Genomic DNA, 16,781 nt, shown 5'->3' with positions numbered 1-16,781 from the left:
ATAACCTCAGCAAAGAAAGTGAGGAAACAAAATATCAAAACTTCAAAGACCAAAACAGTTGTATTGACCTAGACAACCACAAACTAACATCATCTATGTTTTATTGTGGTTTTATTTACTTTTCAAAAAATATCCCCCAATTTCATTTTAATCCAGATCAGCCCACCAGAGTGTTCTGCTTCAGTGATTAAATTAATGAGGTTTCTTTCCATCATGAGTGCTATAATGTTGAATATGTGCTCCGATTTGGGGGAAGCCTTCCTGCATTAATCACATTCCTAAGATTTCCCTCTGGTATGTATTCTCTTATGTATTGAAAGATGGGAATTCTGGCTGTAGGCCTTTCCACAGTCATTGCATCCATAGGGTTTCTCTCTAGTGTGAGTTCTCTGATGTCGAGTCAGTGCTGTGCTATGGTGAAAGGCTTTCCCACAACCACTGCATTTAAAAGGTTTTTCTCCAGTATTAATGCTGTAATGTTGTCTAAGACATGACTTCTGGCGAAAGAATTTTCCACATACACTGCAGTCATATGGTTTCTCTCCAGTATGAATATGACTGTGATTGGTAAGACCAGACTTCTGAGAGAATGCTTTCCCACATACACTGCACTGATGAGGTTTTCTTTCTGTATGAGTTCTCTGGTGCAGAGTAAGGTCAGAGCTTGATCAGAATGTCTTTCCACAATCACCGCACTTAAATGGTTTCTCTCCAGTATGAATGTTGAAGTGGTGTCTAAGATCTGACTTCTGGCAAAAGTTCCTTCCACATTCAGTGCATTCATATGGTTTCTCTCCAGTATGAATATGACTGTGCTTGGTAAGATTAGACTTGTGATAGAATGCTTTTCCACATAAACTGCATTTATGAGATTTTACTCCTGTATGAGTTGTCTGGTGTTGGGTAAGGTCATTGCTTGAAAAGAATGTCATAGGGTCTCTCTCCAGTATGAGTTCTTCGATGGCGAGTCAGTGCTCCACTCCTGGGGTACGCTTTCCCACAATCACTGCATTTAAAACGTGTCTCTCCAGTGTGAATGCTGAAGTGGCGTCTAAGATCTGCCTTCAGGCGAAAGACCTTTCCACATACACTGCATTGATAAGGTTTTATTACTGTATGAGTTCTCTGGTGCAGAGTAAGGTTAGGGCTTGATCAAAATGTCTTTCCACATTCATTGCATTCATATGGTTTCTCTCCAGTGTGAATACTACTGGGCTTGGTAAGACCAACCTTCAAAGAGAATGCCTTCCCACATATACTGCATTGATGAAGTTTTATTCGTGTATGAGTTCTAAGGTGTTTAGAAAGGCTAGAGCATGATCGGAATGTCTTCCCACATTCTTTACATTCATAGGGTCTCTCTCCAATGTGAATTTTCTGATGTCCAGTCAGTGCTGTGCTCCCAGAAAAGTCCTTCCCACAATCATTGCATTTAAAGATTTTTCTCTAGTATGAATCCTACAATGTTGTATAAAATTTATCTTCAGGTAGAAGGCCTTTCCTCAGTAACTGCATTTGAAAGGTCTTTCTCCAGTATGAAATCTGTAGTGTTTTGTAAGATTTCTCTTCTGCCAGAAGACTTTTCCACATTCACTGCACTTGTGAGATTTGTTTTGACTTTCCATACTAGTGTGCAGAGGACGATCTGTCTTCTGACAGGATGTCTTCCCACACTGTCAATTCAGAAAACTTTTTTCCTGTAGGAGTTCTCTGGCATAGAACAACTTCATTATTTGGGAGGAAAGAATTCCCACTTTCATTAAGTTGCTCTTCAGCATGAATTTCATGTTTCTTAATGCGGTCCAAATCATAACCAAAAGCTTTCTGACATTTGTTAACCTCAGAATATTTCTTCTGTGAATGGATTTGATTACATCATCTTTGGTCTGACTTCAAGCTCCTTCTCTGGTTATCACTCTTATGGAGATTCATTACTACACGTATTCCCCATTTTGGAAAAAGGACTAGCTCTGGGCTCATGGTTTGGCTGTATTTACTGTTTTCCGAGCCTCTGACTTCATCAGCAGTTTCTGTTTGGATTACTTTTCCTTGTCTAGAAAGTTTCTCCTCATTGCTCTTGACACAATACTCCCAAGTTTTCCCCATTTTGGAGATGCATGGGTCATTATACTAGGACCTTTGCTGGGATAAGACTTCCATAGAAATACTTAACTTTGACACTGACTCCTTGGTCTGAGGCCTGGTGTCCCCATCTGAAGGAAAGAAAAGTGTAAATGTCCTTTTCCTTGGATGAATAAGCTTTTCTGTACACTTCACTTTTCCCGATATTCTGTCTGTTATAAGCAAGGTACGTATTTTTTTCCAAGTGAACTGAAATCAATTCTTAAGGTTTCCAAAATTACTTTGAATTCACCAGGCTTATCCTTTCGTTTAGCCCAATATTATACTAGGTGAATATGCCAGAACTGATGCAGATAATGCACAATTAATGAAAATACGAACAATTGCTGTCTCCCATACACCAATATGAACAAAGTACCTTAAAGTATTATTTTTTTTTTTTTTTTAGGAAACAACTAACTAAACTGGCTAGTTCTTAACCTGGTGTCTGAAAACGTTTTAATACATAGTCTGATAACTGTATTTCAATATAATTAGTTTCATTTGTAATCTTATGCATGTTGTTTCAAGCACTTAAAACTATTACTCTGAGAAGGGACCTATAGGTTTCATCTGTCTGCTATAGGGGTTCATGACACAGAGAAATCTTAAGAACCATAACACAGCAGATGGCACTTAAGTTGCACCTTCAAGGAAGGGAGGAATTTTAAGAGGTAGAGGTAAGGAAGAAGTACATTCCAGACATGAGGAGCAGCCAGTGTAAAGGGATAGAGAAGGGGCAGACAGTTGTGTGGGACAGTGGGTAAAGAACAGGATGAGTCAAAAACAGCTGGGGTCAAATGCTGCCTCAGACACCATGCCCACAGAGAGACAGCTGTATAACCAGGGCCAAGTCATTTAACCTCTATTTCCCTCAGTTTCCTCATCAGTAAAATGGGAATATCACTTCCAAGCATTATTATAAGAATCAAAGGAAATACTTGTAAAGTGCTTTACAAACTTTAAAGTGCTATGCAAATATTTGCTATTATCATTAGGAACAGAAATCAGTTTGGCTGGATAACAGAGTGAAGAAGAATGTCCCCTGAAGCTAGAGAGATAAATTGGGGCCACAGGGGTTTAGTGAGTAGAAGAGTCATATCATCAGAACCCACTTAAAAAAAAATCACTTTGACAGCTATGTGGGGGGTGCCCTGGAGTAAGCAGAGTCTTGAAACCAGGAGACCAATTAGGAAGTTGTAATATCTTGGTGAGAGCTGATGAGGGCCTAAACTAAGGTGATAGCTGTGTGATTAAAGGGGTGAGATACAAGAAACATTATGAAGGCAGAAAATCCAAGTTTCAGCAACTGAAGGGATATGTGAAGTGAGGAAAGGTAAGAAGTCAAAGATAAATTATGAATCTGGGATATTGGAAGAAGGTGGTACTTTTGAAAGAAACAGGGAAGAGGACTGATCTTGGGGGAAACATAATGACGTTTTTTGGACATAGTGAGTTTGAGATGTCTCTGGAACTTGAGTTTTAAATACCCAACAGACAACTGCAAATCCAAGACTGAAACTTAGGGAGGAGACTGAGACTAGCTTTGTAAATCTGAGTCATATGCAAACAGAAAAACTCATGGGAGCTGCTAAAGTCACCAAGCTGATGAGGGAGAGTTTGTCTGACAAAGGGAGACATAAAGGATGACAGCAGAGTGGCTCAAGTTTAATGAAAGTGTTCTTTTGTTTTTTTGAAGGGGAGGTGGGTTAAAGGCAGATGACTTCAGCATTTTTTGAAGGCACTAAAGATATAATGAAGACAGAACAAATAAGATTAAACAAAAGAGATGACAAGCCAAAATTAGCTGAAGAAAATGGGAGGGAACAGATCAAGGGTACACATGGAGGGATTGGCCTGGGCACAGACAAGGGCAAGTTCTTTGTTAGATATGGGGGTATAGGAGAGAGTGGGGGATGAAGTTATGAAGGCCTGAAACAAGAACATAATTGAACAAGTGAAGTGAAGGGTAATACAAATTCTTGCTGTGAAGCTAGAATTTACAGGCCAATGCAACTAGCTGAATATGGGGAGTCAGGGGGTAGTGATAAAGGAGAAGAAAGACTTGGAGATTACATGGAGACTGAAAATTAAGATTACCTAGGAGACAGGGTTGCCATCAAAAGCAAAATATTCATTTGTCCTCAACTTCCCCTCAAGCTATCTTCCTTTATCTCCCCTCCCTTTCACAGCCTAACTCCAAGAAAAAGCTATCTACTCTTGTCTCCATTTTGCATTCCCCTCAACTGGGAAGAAATGCTTCACCATCTGTCACTGAAGGGCTTTCTGAATGCATTACATTCTTATGGTTCCTTTTCAGTATTAAGTATATTTACTAAGGAGTTCTTCTAGAAGAAAAGCTTACTTTGTTATTTTAATAAGGTTTCTCTCCAGTATGAATTTTATAATGTCGAGTAAGTGTGGTGCTCCAGGGAAATGTTTTCCCACATTCATTACATTCATAAGGTTTTTCTCCTGTATGAATTCTCTGATGTTGAATAAATGTCGTGCTCCAGCTAAACGCCTTCCCACATTAGTAACATTCATAAGGTTTCTCACCAGTAGGAATTCTAAGATGTCAATTAAGATCTGCCCTCAGGCAAAAGGCCTTTCCACATTCATTACATTCATGAGGTTTCTCTCCAGTATGAATTTTATGATGTTGAGTAAGTTGTGAGTTATGGCAAAAGGTCTTACCACATTCACTACATTTATAAGGTTTCTCTCCAGTATGAATTTTATGATGTTGATTAAGATCTGCCCTTTGACAGAATGCCTTCCCACACTGAAAACATTCAAAAGGTTTCTCTCCAGTATGAATTCTATGATGTCGAATAAGTTCTGTTCTCTGACAGAAGGCCTTCCCACATTCAGTGCATTCATAAGGTTTCTTTCCAGTATGAGTTCTCTGATGTCGAGTCAGCGTTGTGCTCTGGGTGAAGGCTTTCCCATAATCATTACATTTATAAGGTTTCTCTCCAGTATGAATTCTGTAATGCTGTTTAAGATCTGTCTTTTGTCGAAAAGACTTACCACATTCACTGCATTCATAAGGTTTCTCTCCTGTATGAATTCTATAATGATGAATAAGATCTGCCTTCTGACAGAATGTCTTCCCACACTCACTACATTCATAACGTTTTACTCCTGTATGAGTTCTCTGGTGCTGAGAAAGGTTAGTGCTCCATTGGAAGGCCTTCCCACACTCACTGCATTCATAAGGTTTCTCTCCAGTATGAATTTTCTGATGTTTTATAAGATATGAGTTTTGCTGAAAGGCCTTCCCACACTCAATGCATTCATAAATCTTCTTTCCAGTATGAGTTCTCTGGTGAGGAGTAAGTTCAATGTTCTGGAGAAAAAACCTCTCACATTCATAATGGTTTTCTCTAGCATATATTCTGTGTTTTTCAAGACAATCAGAATCATAAAGGATGGTTTTCTGACATTCATTATCTTTAGAACATGTCTTTGAAGAAATTATATTAAATTGTCTTAGGCCTGAATATACTTTGAAGCTCCTTCCCTGGATATTACTTTTGTAGAGATTCCTTACTACAGATAATTCCTGTTGTGGAAAAAGGACTGCCTCTGGATTAAAGGTTTTGCTATATTGGTTGTATTCACGGCCTCTCATTTCATCAGGAGGTTTTTCTTGAATTATTTTTATTTGTTTAGAATGTTTCTCCTCATTGCTCTGCTCCTTCCTTATCTTGCCATTGTGCTCCTGGGTTTCCCCAAACTTGGAGATGCACAGATCATTCCATGAGAAAATTTGCTGGGATAAGTCATCCATAGAAACAATCATCTTTAAATCTGATGCCTTGATCTGAGGCCTAGTGTCCCAATCTGAAAGAAAGAAAAAAGTGTAAATACCCCTTCTCCCTGAATAAATATGCTTTTCTCTATTCTTCACTTTCCTCAATACTCTCGTTATTATAGTAAATGAATAAAGTGTTTTCACTTGAATCAATATCAGGTTTTATGTCTTCTAATTTTTTTTTATTCACCATGCTTATCATTTCATATGACCCAATAATATTATATTTTTTGTGGTCAAGTTCATATATATTCAAAAGAGAAAAGGCATTAACTAATTCAAAGGAAATAAGGCAGGGAAACAGATTCTATGTTGAATTAATTTTGTGTTCTGCCTGAAGAGCTTTCCACAACCCTTATATTCTTTGAATAATATAAGGTGTGTGTGTTTTTGAATAAGGTTTAAATAATATAACATTACTCCGTCCAAAATAAAGTGATGTTGAGCGAGGTCAAGAGGAAAACGTGCATTCAATAGCTTTATCCTCATTAGCTTTCTTTCCAACACCAAGTGTCTGACAACAAGTACTAGGTACTCTCAAGGGGAGATCTTCTCAGGTTAAATATATGCATATATTTTCCATCTATTATTTATTTTGTCACTTCCAATATGGTGTGATCAGAGGAACTGTTCAATTTTATTAAACTGATAGCCTACTTGGAGTGATTTGCTCTTTTATATCTTTAAGTCTGAAGGGAATTGGAAGGAAATGTGGTATCACATTTATGTAGATTCATTCTTATAAACATCTATTTTGTGGAAAAAGGATGGGTCCCACACAGATGCTTCTGTCATATTTGTTTCATTCATGGCCCTTCACTAATTTTGGGAGTTTCTTTTGCATGGTTTTACTCATCTAAAATGGTTATCATTGCTCCGAACCCTCTCAAATGTGGCATGACCTGGGCTCCCCTCAATGTGAAGACCTAGAGATTATGCCTCGTGAGGCTTTCCTAGGATGAGTCTTCAATATATGGACCTTGGGAGCTTGTTGTAGCAGGGCAGACCAGCATACATGAGTCATACCTTGACTTCTCTCTATCAGCCAAGTGCACACCCTTGGGAGGGACACACATGGAGCCATGAGGAAAGAAGGGGACACCTACCTAGCCAGCCAGATCAGCCGAATCAACCCTGGTGATCAATGGGGTGACAGACATTGCAGCCAGATGGCCCTCACAGGGCAGAGTTCACATGGTGGTCAAAAGAAGCGATACAAGGACACTCTCAAGGTCTCTCTTAAGAATTGTGGAATTGATTGTGTAACATGGGAGACAATGGCACAGGACCACTCATCATGGTGTGCCCACATCAGAAAAGGTGTTGTGTGCTATGAGCAAAGCAGAACTGAAATAGCTCAAGAGAAAGGCAAGATACACAGACTGAGAGAATCCAGCCCAAAGGTTCACACAGACTATTTGTGCCCAACACGTGGCAGAACATTCCGAGCTCTTATTGGTCTGATCAGCCATAGTTGGACACACTAAAACTTGACTCTACTATGGTGATGTCATTTTGGCCCTCTTCAAAAACGAAGGACAACAACCAACCTCAATATAAATGCCCAACTCCAGAAGGGAGTCCTTTTGTTTCAAGCCCAGACTCTCAATTGAAATAAAAAGCAAATCACAAGCTGGCTCCCCTGGCTGTCCTCTCAGGCCCTAAGGCTCTCCTGCTTCCAAGACTATGTTTCCTATTACTATAGACCTTCAAGCAGAAAGCTACTGGGTTGGGTGCAGAAGAGGGTGGTTCTACTCAGGTATACATTAGCCTACATGACCAAAGAAGTCCCTTCCTCTTCTGAACTGCGAAGATCCTATGATAAAGCAAGAACTGTCTGCTCTTCTGAGCATAATACCTCTTTCCCTCTGACTGGAAGAATCTGTGTACAAGCGGACAGAAAAAAACAATAAATGGGCTGGGTAATGTTCTATGAAAGAAGCCCAGGTCAGGCAACTTCATCTCTTCTCCACAGGTCTAGGGAGCTGGAAGAGAGATTTCTATGCCCATTTAAGTGGGCTGTGAGTAGAGTGACTAGCTGAGATGTTGGGAGTCATGTACTCAAGTACCTGGCCTTTCCTCACTCACCTGGACAGCTGTTTCTTAGAACTACACATACTGGCATCAAAAGAACTTTACCTGAAATTTTGAGGCCTAGTCACGGGAAATGGCAAGTGATGGGGATAGTGAGTCATGTCAGAACCCAAGTAGCCCTTAGAAGCATGCCAGGAAGGTCCAGGGAGTCTGGAGGCCAAGGAAGAATATAAAGAATTATCTCAAAGGTGATTGATTTATTTTCCTGGGAAGATATGAGAATGGGACAAAGCACAGAAATGGTTTCAGAAATGACTCATTCAATACTCAAGTATCTGGGATATTTCTTGACTTCAAGTATTTGTCATGAGATTTCAGAAATCTTCTCTAGCCTGAGTGAACAGACAGCTGGAGTGGGATCACCTAATAACACAGCCGGTTTCCAGCCATACAAAGCAAGCGCTCTTCAGCGGGGACCAGGAGCACAAGCATCTTGTCTCTTGGCCTCATTGTAAGTAACAAATGCTTGGTTTTCTTAGAGGGCAAAGCACCAGTGCTGAACACTAGGCCCAGCCCCAGCAGAAGGAAGCAAACAACCTTTCAGGAGCAGATCCCAAGTCCCCAGAGGAGCCTCCTTACCCAGGCTGACCAGGTTCCTGTAGTTCTCCAGCATCACCTCCCAGTAAAGCTCCTTCTGGGAGGTGTCCAGGTAGCCCCACTCCTCCCAGGTGAAGTCCACGGCCACATCCTCAAATGTCACTGATTCCTGAAACAAATAAATCTGTGCTTGGCCAGGGACCATGCCCCAGATGAATGGGGGAAGGGGGGGTGAAGGGGGCAGGAATGAGAAGGACTGATTCTTAATAAATTCTTACCACATTCAGGTTTCAGTGTTGAAAGCAAAATCTTTAGGAGTATTTACTACATGCCTCAGGCTGTACCAGATTCTGAATCATGAAACAAAACTCCTGTCTCTCTAGGTTTTCAGGACACCCTTCTCCCCTGGTTCTCCTCCTACCTCTCTGACCACTCTTTCTCTGCCTCCATTGCTGCGTCCTTCTCCAGATCATGACCTCTAACAGTAGCTGATCACTCCTGGGCCCTTTGCTCTTCTCTCTCTATCCTGCTTCACTGGGGATCTCATCAGCTCTCAAGGATTTAAGGACCATCTGTATGTCCGTGAACTGGATGTCTAGTAGACATCTTAAACTCAATGTGGCCAAAAACTGAACTCATTATCTGTCTCCCTCTTCTTCTCCTTCTCCTCATCCTACCTGCCCTATTACTGTAGAGAGAAACATCAGCCTCCCAGCCTCTCAAGATGACAACCTAAGAGTCACCCTCTCCTCCTCTGTCTCTCACACCCCGCCCGCCACCCCCTATCTAATATGGTGCCAAGGCCTCCTGATTTCGCCTTTGCAACATCTGTCAAATATGTCCCTTTCCTTCCCCTGATATTGGCCCGACCCCAGTGCAGACCCTCGTCACCTCACCCCGGACTCCTATAACAAGCCACTGGTGGGTTTGCCTAGCCCGTCTCTCCCCACTCCAATCCACCCTTCATTCAGCAACCTAAGTGATCTTCCTAAAGGAAAGGTCTGACCACAGATCTGATCATCCCCCTACTCAATAAACTCCAGTGGCTTCCTATTGCCTCCAGGATCCAATACAAAATGCTCTGCTTGGCATTCGGAGCCCAACCTAGCCCTTCCTATCCGTCCTGTCTTCTTACACCTTCTTCCCTGACATATTCTTTGATCCAGTGACAATGGCCTCAGGGCAGTTCCACCAACAGGACCCTCCATCTCTCAGCTCTGGGTATTTTCTCTGGCTGTCCCCCATGTCTGGGAAGTTCTTCCTCCATTCCAATTACTGAACCCCTACTTCACTTAAGACCTAAAATGTCACTTCCTATAGGAAACCTTCCCCAATGCCTCTTAATTCCAGTGCCTTTCCTTAGTTAATTATCTATTTCTCCTACGTATAGCTAGCTTTTATTTATTTGTTTGCATGGGCTTTGCGAATTAGATGGTGAGCTCCTGGAGGGCAGGCACTGTCTTTTGCCTTTTTTTGTATCCCAGTGCCTGGCACATAACAGGCACTTAACAAATGTTTATTGATAAACTGATTGTTTGAATGACTAAACATATTCAGACTCTGCCTCACTGTTCTCCTGAAATGTATTTTCCTAAGAAGTTGGAAGAGATGAGGCTATGTTTCACCCTCCAAATAGGATCACCAAAGGTCAATGTTAGGAAGCCCCTGGATTTAGCACACCCTATGCCTGTGTCTTCATTTTTACTCCAGACATTTTTCTCCCCTCCAACTACAAAAGTACTTCCTCAAATCCCCCACTTGTACTTCTTGCTAAGAGGAGTATAATCAAATTCCACTGCCTCTGAAAAGGCTGTGTTAACAGACTGCTTTCTTCTTACAGGATCTTGAGACCTTCGCTACCATGCCGATATAGGTTGTCTCTACCAGTCAAATATTCAGTCCTGGAAAGCAGGGACTATTTTTATCATCTAATACTTTTACATGCAGAAAACTGACGGTCCCTATTGCTACTCCCTTCTCTGGACTCACCAACACTCTTCCTGAAATGGGCCACCCAGGCACCCTGGTCCACCCAAGCACCCTGGTCCCAAGGTAGGCCAAAGCAGGGCGAGAACAGCACCAGTGTTTAGACTATCAGATGTCTAAGGTCTCTGCAGCTCTACATCTTTGGAAGCGATGAGGGACTTGCCAGTGAGGGAGACCCCCAACCGCTCTCACTGCAGCCAAAGATCATCTGAACCCTTGGGGCCCCAATCCCATTCTCAGCTCATAGAATTACTGCTGCTCCAATCAAACAGATCCCAGCTGGCTGGACCTTGGCCAAGACTAACTGGGAAGCTGATCTCTGAACACACCAACAGGATGACTACCCAATCATTTCCATGATGCAGAGTCCAGTGTTCTCAGCTAGGAACATCTCAGCCATTTATCAAAACCTTTAAGCCCCCTCTGCAGTCCTGCCTGGGACACTTATGGGGACAGAAACCAAGGAAAGCCCCTTTCCCTCCGTGTACCCCCAGGCTGGTCAAGTGCCAGGGATGTCCTAGGGTTTGTTTTATTTGCAGGATGTAGAGAGACAAGTGCTTTAAATGCTGGAAAGCTAAAAAAAGGACCCCAAGACTGGCCATGGGAACATATGATTGCCCCTGCAACCTGCCCAGCACCAAGTCTAACTTGAGCAGGCAGGAGCCCTGAATGCTGTGATCAGGCTACGAATCCTGGGAGAGAAGAGAGGGGCAGGGGGGAGGGGGGCACCATTAGTAGCGATGGCATCAAGGTCAGGAGGCTGAGGATGGGCATGGGTGGCAGCAGGAGGGAGTGTGGGACCTGGAGTCAGGTCTAGCCCCAGACACTGCAACAAGTGTGCCTCAGTTTCCCCTCTGTGCAATGGCTGTGGTGAAGGTCCAAGGACACAGGGCGTGTACAGAGCTTGGCAAACCAATGCCAATGACCAGCGACTCTTCTGGGAAGGAGGGACCATCGATGGGGGGGGGAGGGGCAGGTCTGGGGAGGACAGGGGTCATCCCTTCCTCTGCTGTCTCCCCCCGCCCCTTGGGGAACGCAGGGGCCTCTCCTTGGCAGGCAGAGCTGGGGGGAAGGGGGTGCTCCTGGAGGAAGCACCCGCAAAGCCAAAGGCGTGGCAGGGAATCAGATCCAGGACCCCGGGCGATCCTGGAGAGACCCCGGCAGGCGCCCAGATTTAATTGGAAACTAAATAATCTAATCCTAAAGAATGAGTAGGTCAAACAACAAATCACAGAGACAATCAATAACTTCATACAAGAGAATGAACAATAATGAGACAACATACCAAAACTTATGGGATGCAGCCAAAGCGGTTCTTAGGGGAAGGTTTATATCTCTCAATGCTTACATGAATAACAGAGAAAGACAGGAGCAATGAATGTGGCATGCAACTAAAAGAGCTAGAAAATGAATGAATTTAAAATTCCCAATTAAATACCAAATTAGAAATAATGAAAACCAAAGGAGAAATTAATGAAATTAAGAAAACTACTGAACTAATAAATGAAACTATAAGCTGGCTTTATGGGGAAAAACAATAAAATAGATAAACCTTCAGTTAATTTCATTTTAAAAAAGAAAGAAAACCAAATTACCACTATCAAAAATGAAGAGTGAATTCATGACCAATGAAGAGGAAATTAAAACCATAATTAGGAACTCTTTTGCCAAACTGTATGCCAATGAATTTGACAATCTTAGTGAAATGGATGAATATTTACAAAATATAAATTGTCCAGATTAACAAAAGAGGAAGTAAAATACTTAAATAACTCCATCTCAGAAAAATAAATTGAATGGGGAATGGCTGAAGAAGCTGTGGTATATGAATGTAATGGAATACCATTGTGCTGTAAGAAATGATGAACAGGCTTACTTCAGAAAAACCCGGAAAGACTTGTATGGTCTGATGCTGAGTGAAGTGAGCAGAACCAGGAGAACGTTATACACAGTAACAGCCATGTTGTGTTATGACTAATATTGATAGACTTAACCTTTCCCAGCAATACAAGGATCTAAGACATCTCCAAAGGCCTCGTGATGGAAAATGCTATCCACATCCAGAGAAAGAACTATGGAGTTTGAATGCAGATCGAAGTATACTATTTGCTATTTCTTTTTCTTCTGTTGAGTTTTGTTTCCTCTTTCTGGCAGTTCCTCCTATTGGTTCTAATTTTTACTTACAACATCACTAATGTGAAAATATGTTTACTAGGAATGTATATGTATAGCATATATCAGATTGTGTGCCGTCTTGGGGAGGGTGGTGGGGAGAAAGGCGGGGAAAAATTTTAAACTCAAAAGCATATGGAAGTGATTATTGATAAATCAAAATAATAAAAAAAAAAAAAGAAAAAGAAATTGAAGAAGCCATCAATGAACTCCCTAGGAAAAAATCTCCAGGGCTAGATGGATTTACAAGTGAATTCTATCAAACATTTAAAGAACAATTAATTCCAATACTACATAGACTATTTGGGAAAATAAGCAAATAAGGAGTCCCAAATTCTTTTTATGATACAGATATGGTACTGATACCTAAACCAAGAAGAGTCAAAACAGAAAGAAAATGATAGACCAATTTCCCTAATGAATATAGTTGCAAAAATTTTAAATAAAATATTAGCAAGAAGATTACAGCAACTTATCATGAGAATAATACACTATGACCAGGTAGGGAGGATGTGTAGCAGGAATGCAGGACTGGTTCAATATTAGGAAAACTATCAGCATAATTGATCATATCAGCAACAAAATTAACAGAAACTATATGATTATCTCAATAGATGCAGAAAAAGCTTTTGATAAAATACAACACCCATTCCGAGAAAGCATAGGAATAAATGGAGCCTTCCTTAAAATAAGTAGCATCTGCCTAAAACCTTCAGCAAGCATCCTATGTAATGGGGATAGGCTAGAAGCATTTCCAATAAGTTCCGGAGTGAAACAAGGATGTCCATTATCACTACTGTTATTCAATATGGTAAAAGAAATGTTAGCTTTAGCAATAAGAAAAAGAAATTGAAGGAATTAGAATAGGCAAAGAAGAAACCAAGCTATCACTCTTTGCAGATGACATGATGATATACTTAGAGAATCCTATAGAATCAAGTAAAAGACTACTTGAAATAATACCTTTAGCAAAATTGCATGATATAAAATAAGTCCCCATAAATCATTTGCATTTCTATATATTACTAACAAAACCTCACAGCAAGAGATAGAGAATTTCCATTTAAAGTTACTGTAAACACTATAAAATATTTGGGAGTCTACTTGCCAAAACAAACTATTACAAAACACTCTTCACACAAATAAAGTCAGTTTCTCATGGGTAGGCCAAGCTAATATAATAGAAATGAAAATTCTATCTAAATTAATTTATTTATTCAATAATACCAATACCAATCAAACTACCAAATAATTATTTTATAGAGCTAGAAAAAATAATAACAAAATTCATCTGGAAGAACAAAAAGTCCACAATATCAAGGGCATTAATGAAAAGAAATGCTAAGGAAGGTGGCCTAGTCATACCAGATCTTAAATTGAATTATAAAGCAGCAATCATCAAAACTACTCGGTACTGGCTAAGAAATAGAGTGGTGGATCAGTGGAATAGGTTAGGTCCACAAGACACAGCAGTCAATGACTATAGTAATCTACTGTTTGATAAACCCAAAGACCCCAACTTCTGGGATAAGAACTCATTATCTGACAAAAACTTCTGGGAAAACTTTAGAATAGTATGGCAGAAAGTAGGCATAGACCAACATCTTACACCATATACCAAAATAAAGTCAAAATGGGTACATGATTTAGATATAAAGGCTGATACTATAAGCAAACTGGGAGAGCAAGGAATAGTTTACCTGTCAGATCTACGGAGAAGGGAAGAATTTATGACCAAATAAGAGAGAGAACATTATGAAATTCAATATGGATGATTTTGATTATATTAAATTGAAAAGTTTTTGTACAACCCAAGCCAACGCAACCGAGATTAGCAGAGAAGCAGAAAACTAGGAAAGAATTTTTACAACCAGTGTCTCTGATAAAGGCTTCATTTCTAAAATATGTAGAGAACGGAGTCAAATTTGTAAGAATACAAGTCATTCCCTAATTGATAAATGGTCAAAGGAAATGAACAGGAAGTTTTCAGATGAAGAAATTAAAGTTATCCATAGTCATATGAAAAAATGCTCTAAATCACTATTAATTAGAAAAATGCAAATCAAAACAGCTATGAGGTACCACACCACACCTATCAGATTGACTAACATGACAAAATAGGAAAATTATAAATGCTGGAGATGTGGGAAAATTGGAACACTAATGTACTGTTAGTGGAGTTATGAACTGATCCAACTATTCTGGACAGCAATTTGGAACGATGCCCAAAAAACTATAAAAATGTGCATGCCCTTTGACCCACCAATAGCACTTCTAGGGCTGTATCCCAAAGAGATCATAAAAATGGGAAAAGGACCCACATGTACAAAAATATAGCAGCTTTTTTTTTTGTGGTGGCAAAGAATTGGAAATTGAGGGGATGCCCATCAATTGCGGAATGGCTGAACAAGTAGTGATATATAAACGTAATGGAATATTAATGTTCCATAAGGAATGAGGAGCAAGTGGACTTCAGAAAAACCTAGACAGACTTATATAAACTGATGCTGAGTGAAATGAGCAGAACCAGGAGAACAAAGTAACAGCAACATTGTTCAATGACTAACTTGGATAGACTTAGCTCTTCTCAGCAACGCAAGAATCTAAGACAATTCCAAAAAACTCATGATGGAAAATGCTGTCCACATCCAGAGAAAGAACGATAGAGCCTGAATGCAGATGGAAGCAGACTGTTTGCTCTTTTTGTTTTGTTTCTTCTTCCTCGTGGTTCCTCCTATTCATTCTAATTCTTCTTTACAATACGACTAATGTAAAAATATGTTTAACATAAATGTATATGTAGAGCCTATATCAGATTGCATGCTGTCTTAGGGAAGGGAGAGAGGCAGAGAAAATTTAAAACTCAAAAGCTTATGGAAATGAATGCTGAAAACTAAAAATAATTTTTTTAAAAAAAAATTCAATGGAATAGGGTTCAACACAAATCCCTAAGGCACTTGAGTGCTGACTACTTTACAAACTGCAATAAAATCATTCCCAACTAATCAAGCAGCCACTAAACCATTCTAATCTCACCTTCTTTACTATGTTATTGTCTCTCCTGTATCTTTCACATTGGGAGTATAACGATATTTACAAAGTTTTGTACTCTGGCCTAAGGACTAGTTTTTCTTTTATTGATGGCCTCTTTACTTTTTGGACACACTGCTGTTCAGTACTGACTCTCCCCTTCCCAATAAAGAACTCCTTTGCCTTATTTGCATCTCTAATCAATGACCTCTCTACTGAAGACAAATGGATCACCACCATTAAGTGAAAGGCTTTCCACATAAACTATATTTTTATGGTTCCTCTCCAATAATAAGTAAATTTGTCAAGGAGTATCTTCCAGACAAAAGTATGGCTTCCATGAGTTTATTAATAAGGTTTCTCTCCATCATAACTTCTATAAGGTTGAGCAAATGCCGTGATCTGGGGGAATGCCTTCCCACATTCATTACATTCCTAAGATTTCTCTCTAATATGTATTCTTTTATGTGATGAAAGAGCTGCTTTCTGGTGGAAGGCCTTTCCACATTCATTGCACTCATAGGATTTCTCTCCAGTATGAGCTCTCCGATGTCGAGTAAGTGTTGTGCTCCTGGGAAAGGCTTTCCCACAATGACTGCATTTAAAAGGTTTCTCTCCAGTATGAATGCTATAGTGTTGTGTAAGATCTGACTTCTGGCGAAAGATCTTTCCACATGCAATGCATTCATAGGGTTTCTCTCCAGTGTGAATACTACTGTGTTTTGTAAGACCAGACTTCCTAGAGAATGCCTTTCCACATACACTGCATTCATAAGCTTTCTCTCCACTATGAATGATACTGTGATGAATGAGAATGAACTTCTGAGAGAATGCCTTCCCACATACACTGCATTCATGAGGTTTTATTCCTGTATGAGTTCTATGGTGCTTAGAAAGGCTAGAGTTTGATTGGAATGTCTTCCCACATTTGTTGCATTCATAGGGTTTCTCTCCACTATGAGTTCTCTGATGCCGAGTCAGTGCTGTGCTCCAGGAAAAGGCTTTCCCACAATCACTGCAT

The 16,781-nt window shown here is 40.3% G+C and overlaps 3 protein-coding genes across 5 annotated transcripts in view; all 3 read right to left on the bottom strand.

Moving 5' to 3' along the window:
• LOC114031193 (zinc finger protein 345-like) overlaps positions 1 to 8,777 on the bottom strand; it is a 57,270-nt gene extending 48,493 nt beyond the window's left edge. For 2 of the 3 annotated variants that reach the window (XM_027846215.1, XM_027846214.1), the window contains exon 1: positions 8,615 to 8,777. In XM_027846215.1, coding sequence (XP_027702016.1) covers positions 8,615 to 8,777 — 163 coding nt within the window. Of the gene's footprint in view, positions 1 to 2,129; positions 2,214 to 4,486; positions 5,971 to 8,614 lie in introns of those variants that run through there. The other variant, XR_003567711.1, reaches the window with a different exon arrangement.
• LOC114031205 (zinc finger protein 134-like) lies at positions 115 to 2,468 on the bottom strand. The gene is given in 1 exon segment (XM_027846236.1): positions 115 to 2,468. A coding segment is annotated over 1 exon segment (654 nt). The 5' UTR covers positions 933 to 2,468; the 3' UTR covers positions 115 to 278.
• Positions 8,778 to 16,009: 7,232 nt separating the features above from the next.
• Positions 16,010 to 16,781, bottom strand: part of LOC114031200 (zinc finger protein 2 homolog) — a 5,007-nt gene continuing 4,235 nt past the window's right edge. The window contains exon 5 of the mRNA XM_027846224.1: positions 16,010 to 16,781. Coding sequence (XP_027702025.1) covers positions 16,196 to 16,781 — 586 coding nt within the window. The 3' untranslated portion in view covers positions 16,010 to 16,195.

Source organism: Vombatus ursinus, unplaced genomic scaffold (assembly GCF_900497805.2).
Source record: "Vombatus ursinus unplaced genomic scaffold, bare-nosed wombat genome assembly UNPS02015098.1, whole genome shotgun sequence".
Classification (NCBI taxonomy): domain Eukaryota; kingdom Metazoa; phylum Chordata; class Mammalia; order Diprotodontia; family Vombatidae; genus Vombatus; species Vombatus ursinus.
This window is presented reverse-complemented; position numbering and strand designations above follow the sequence as displayed.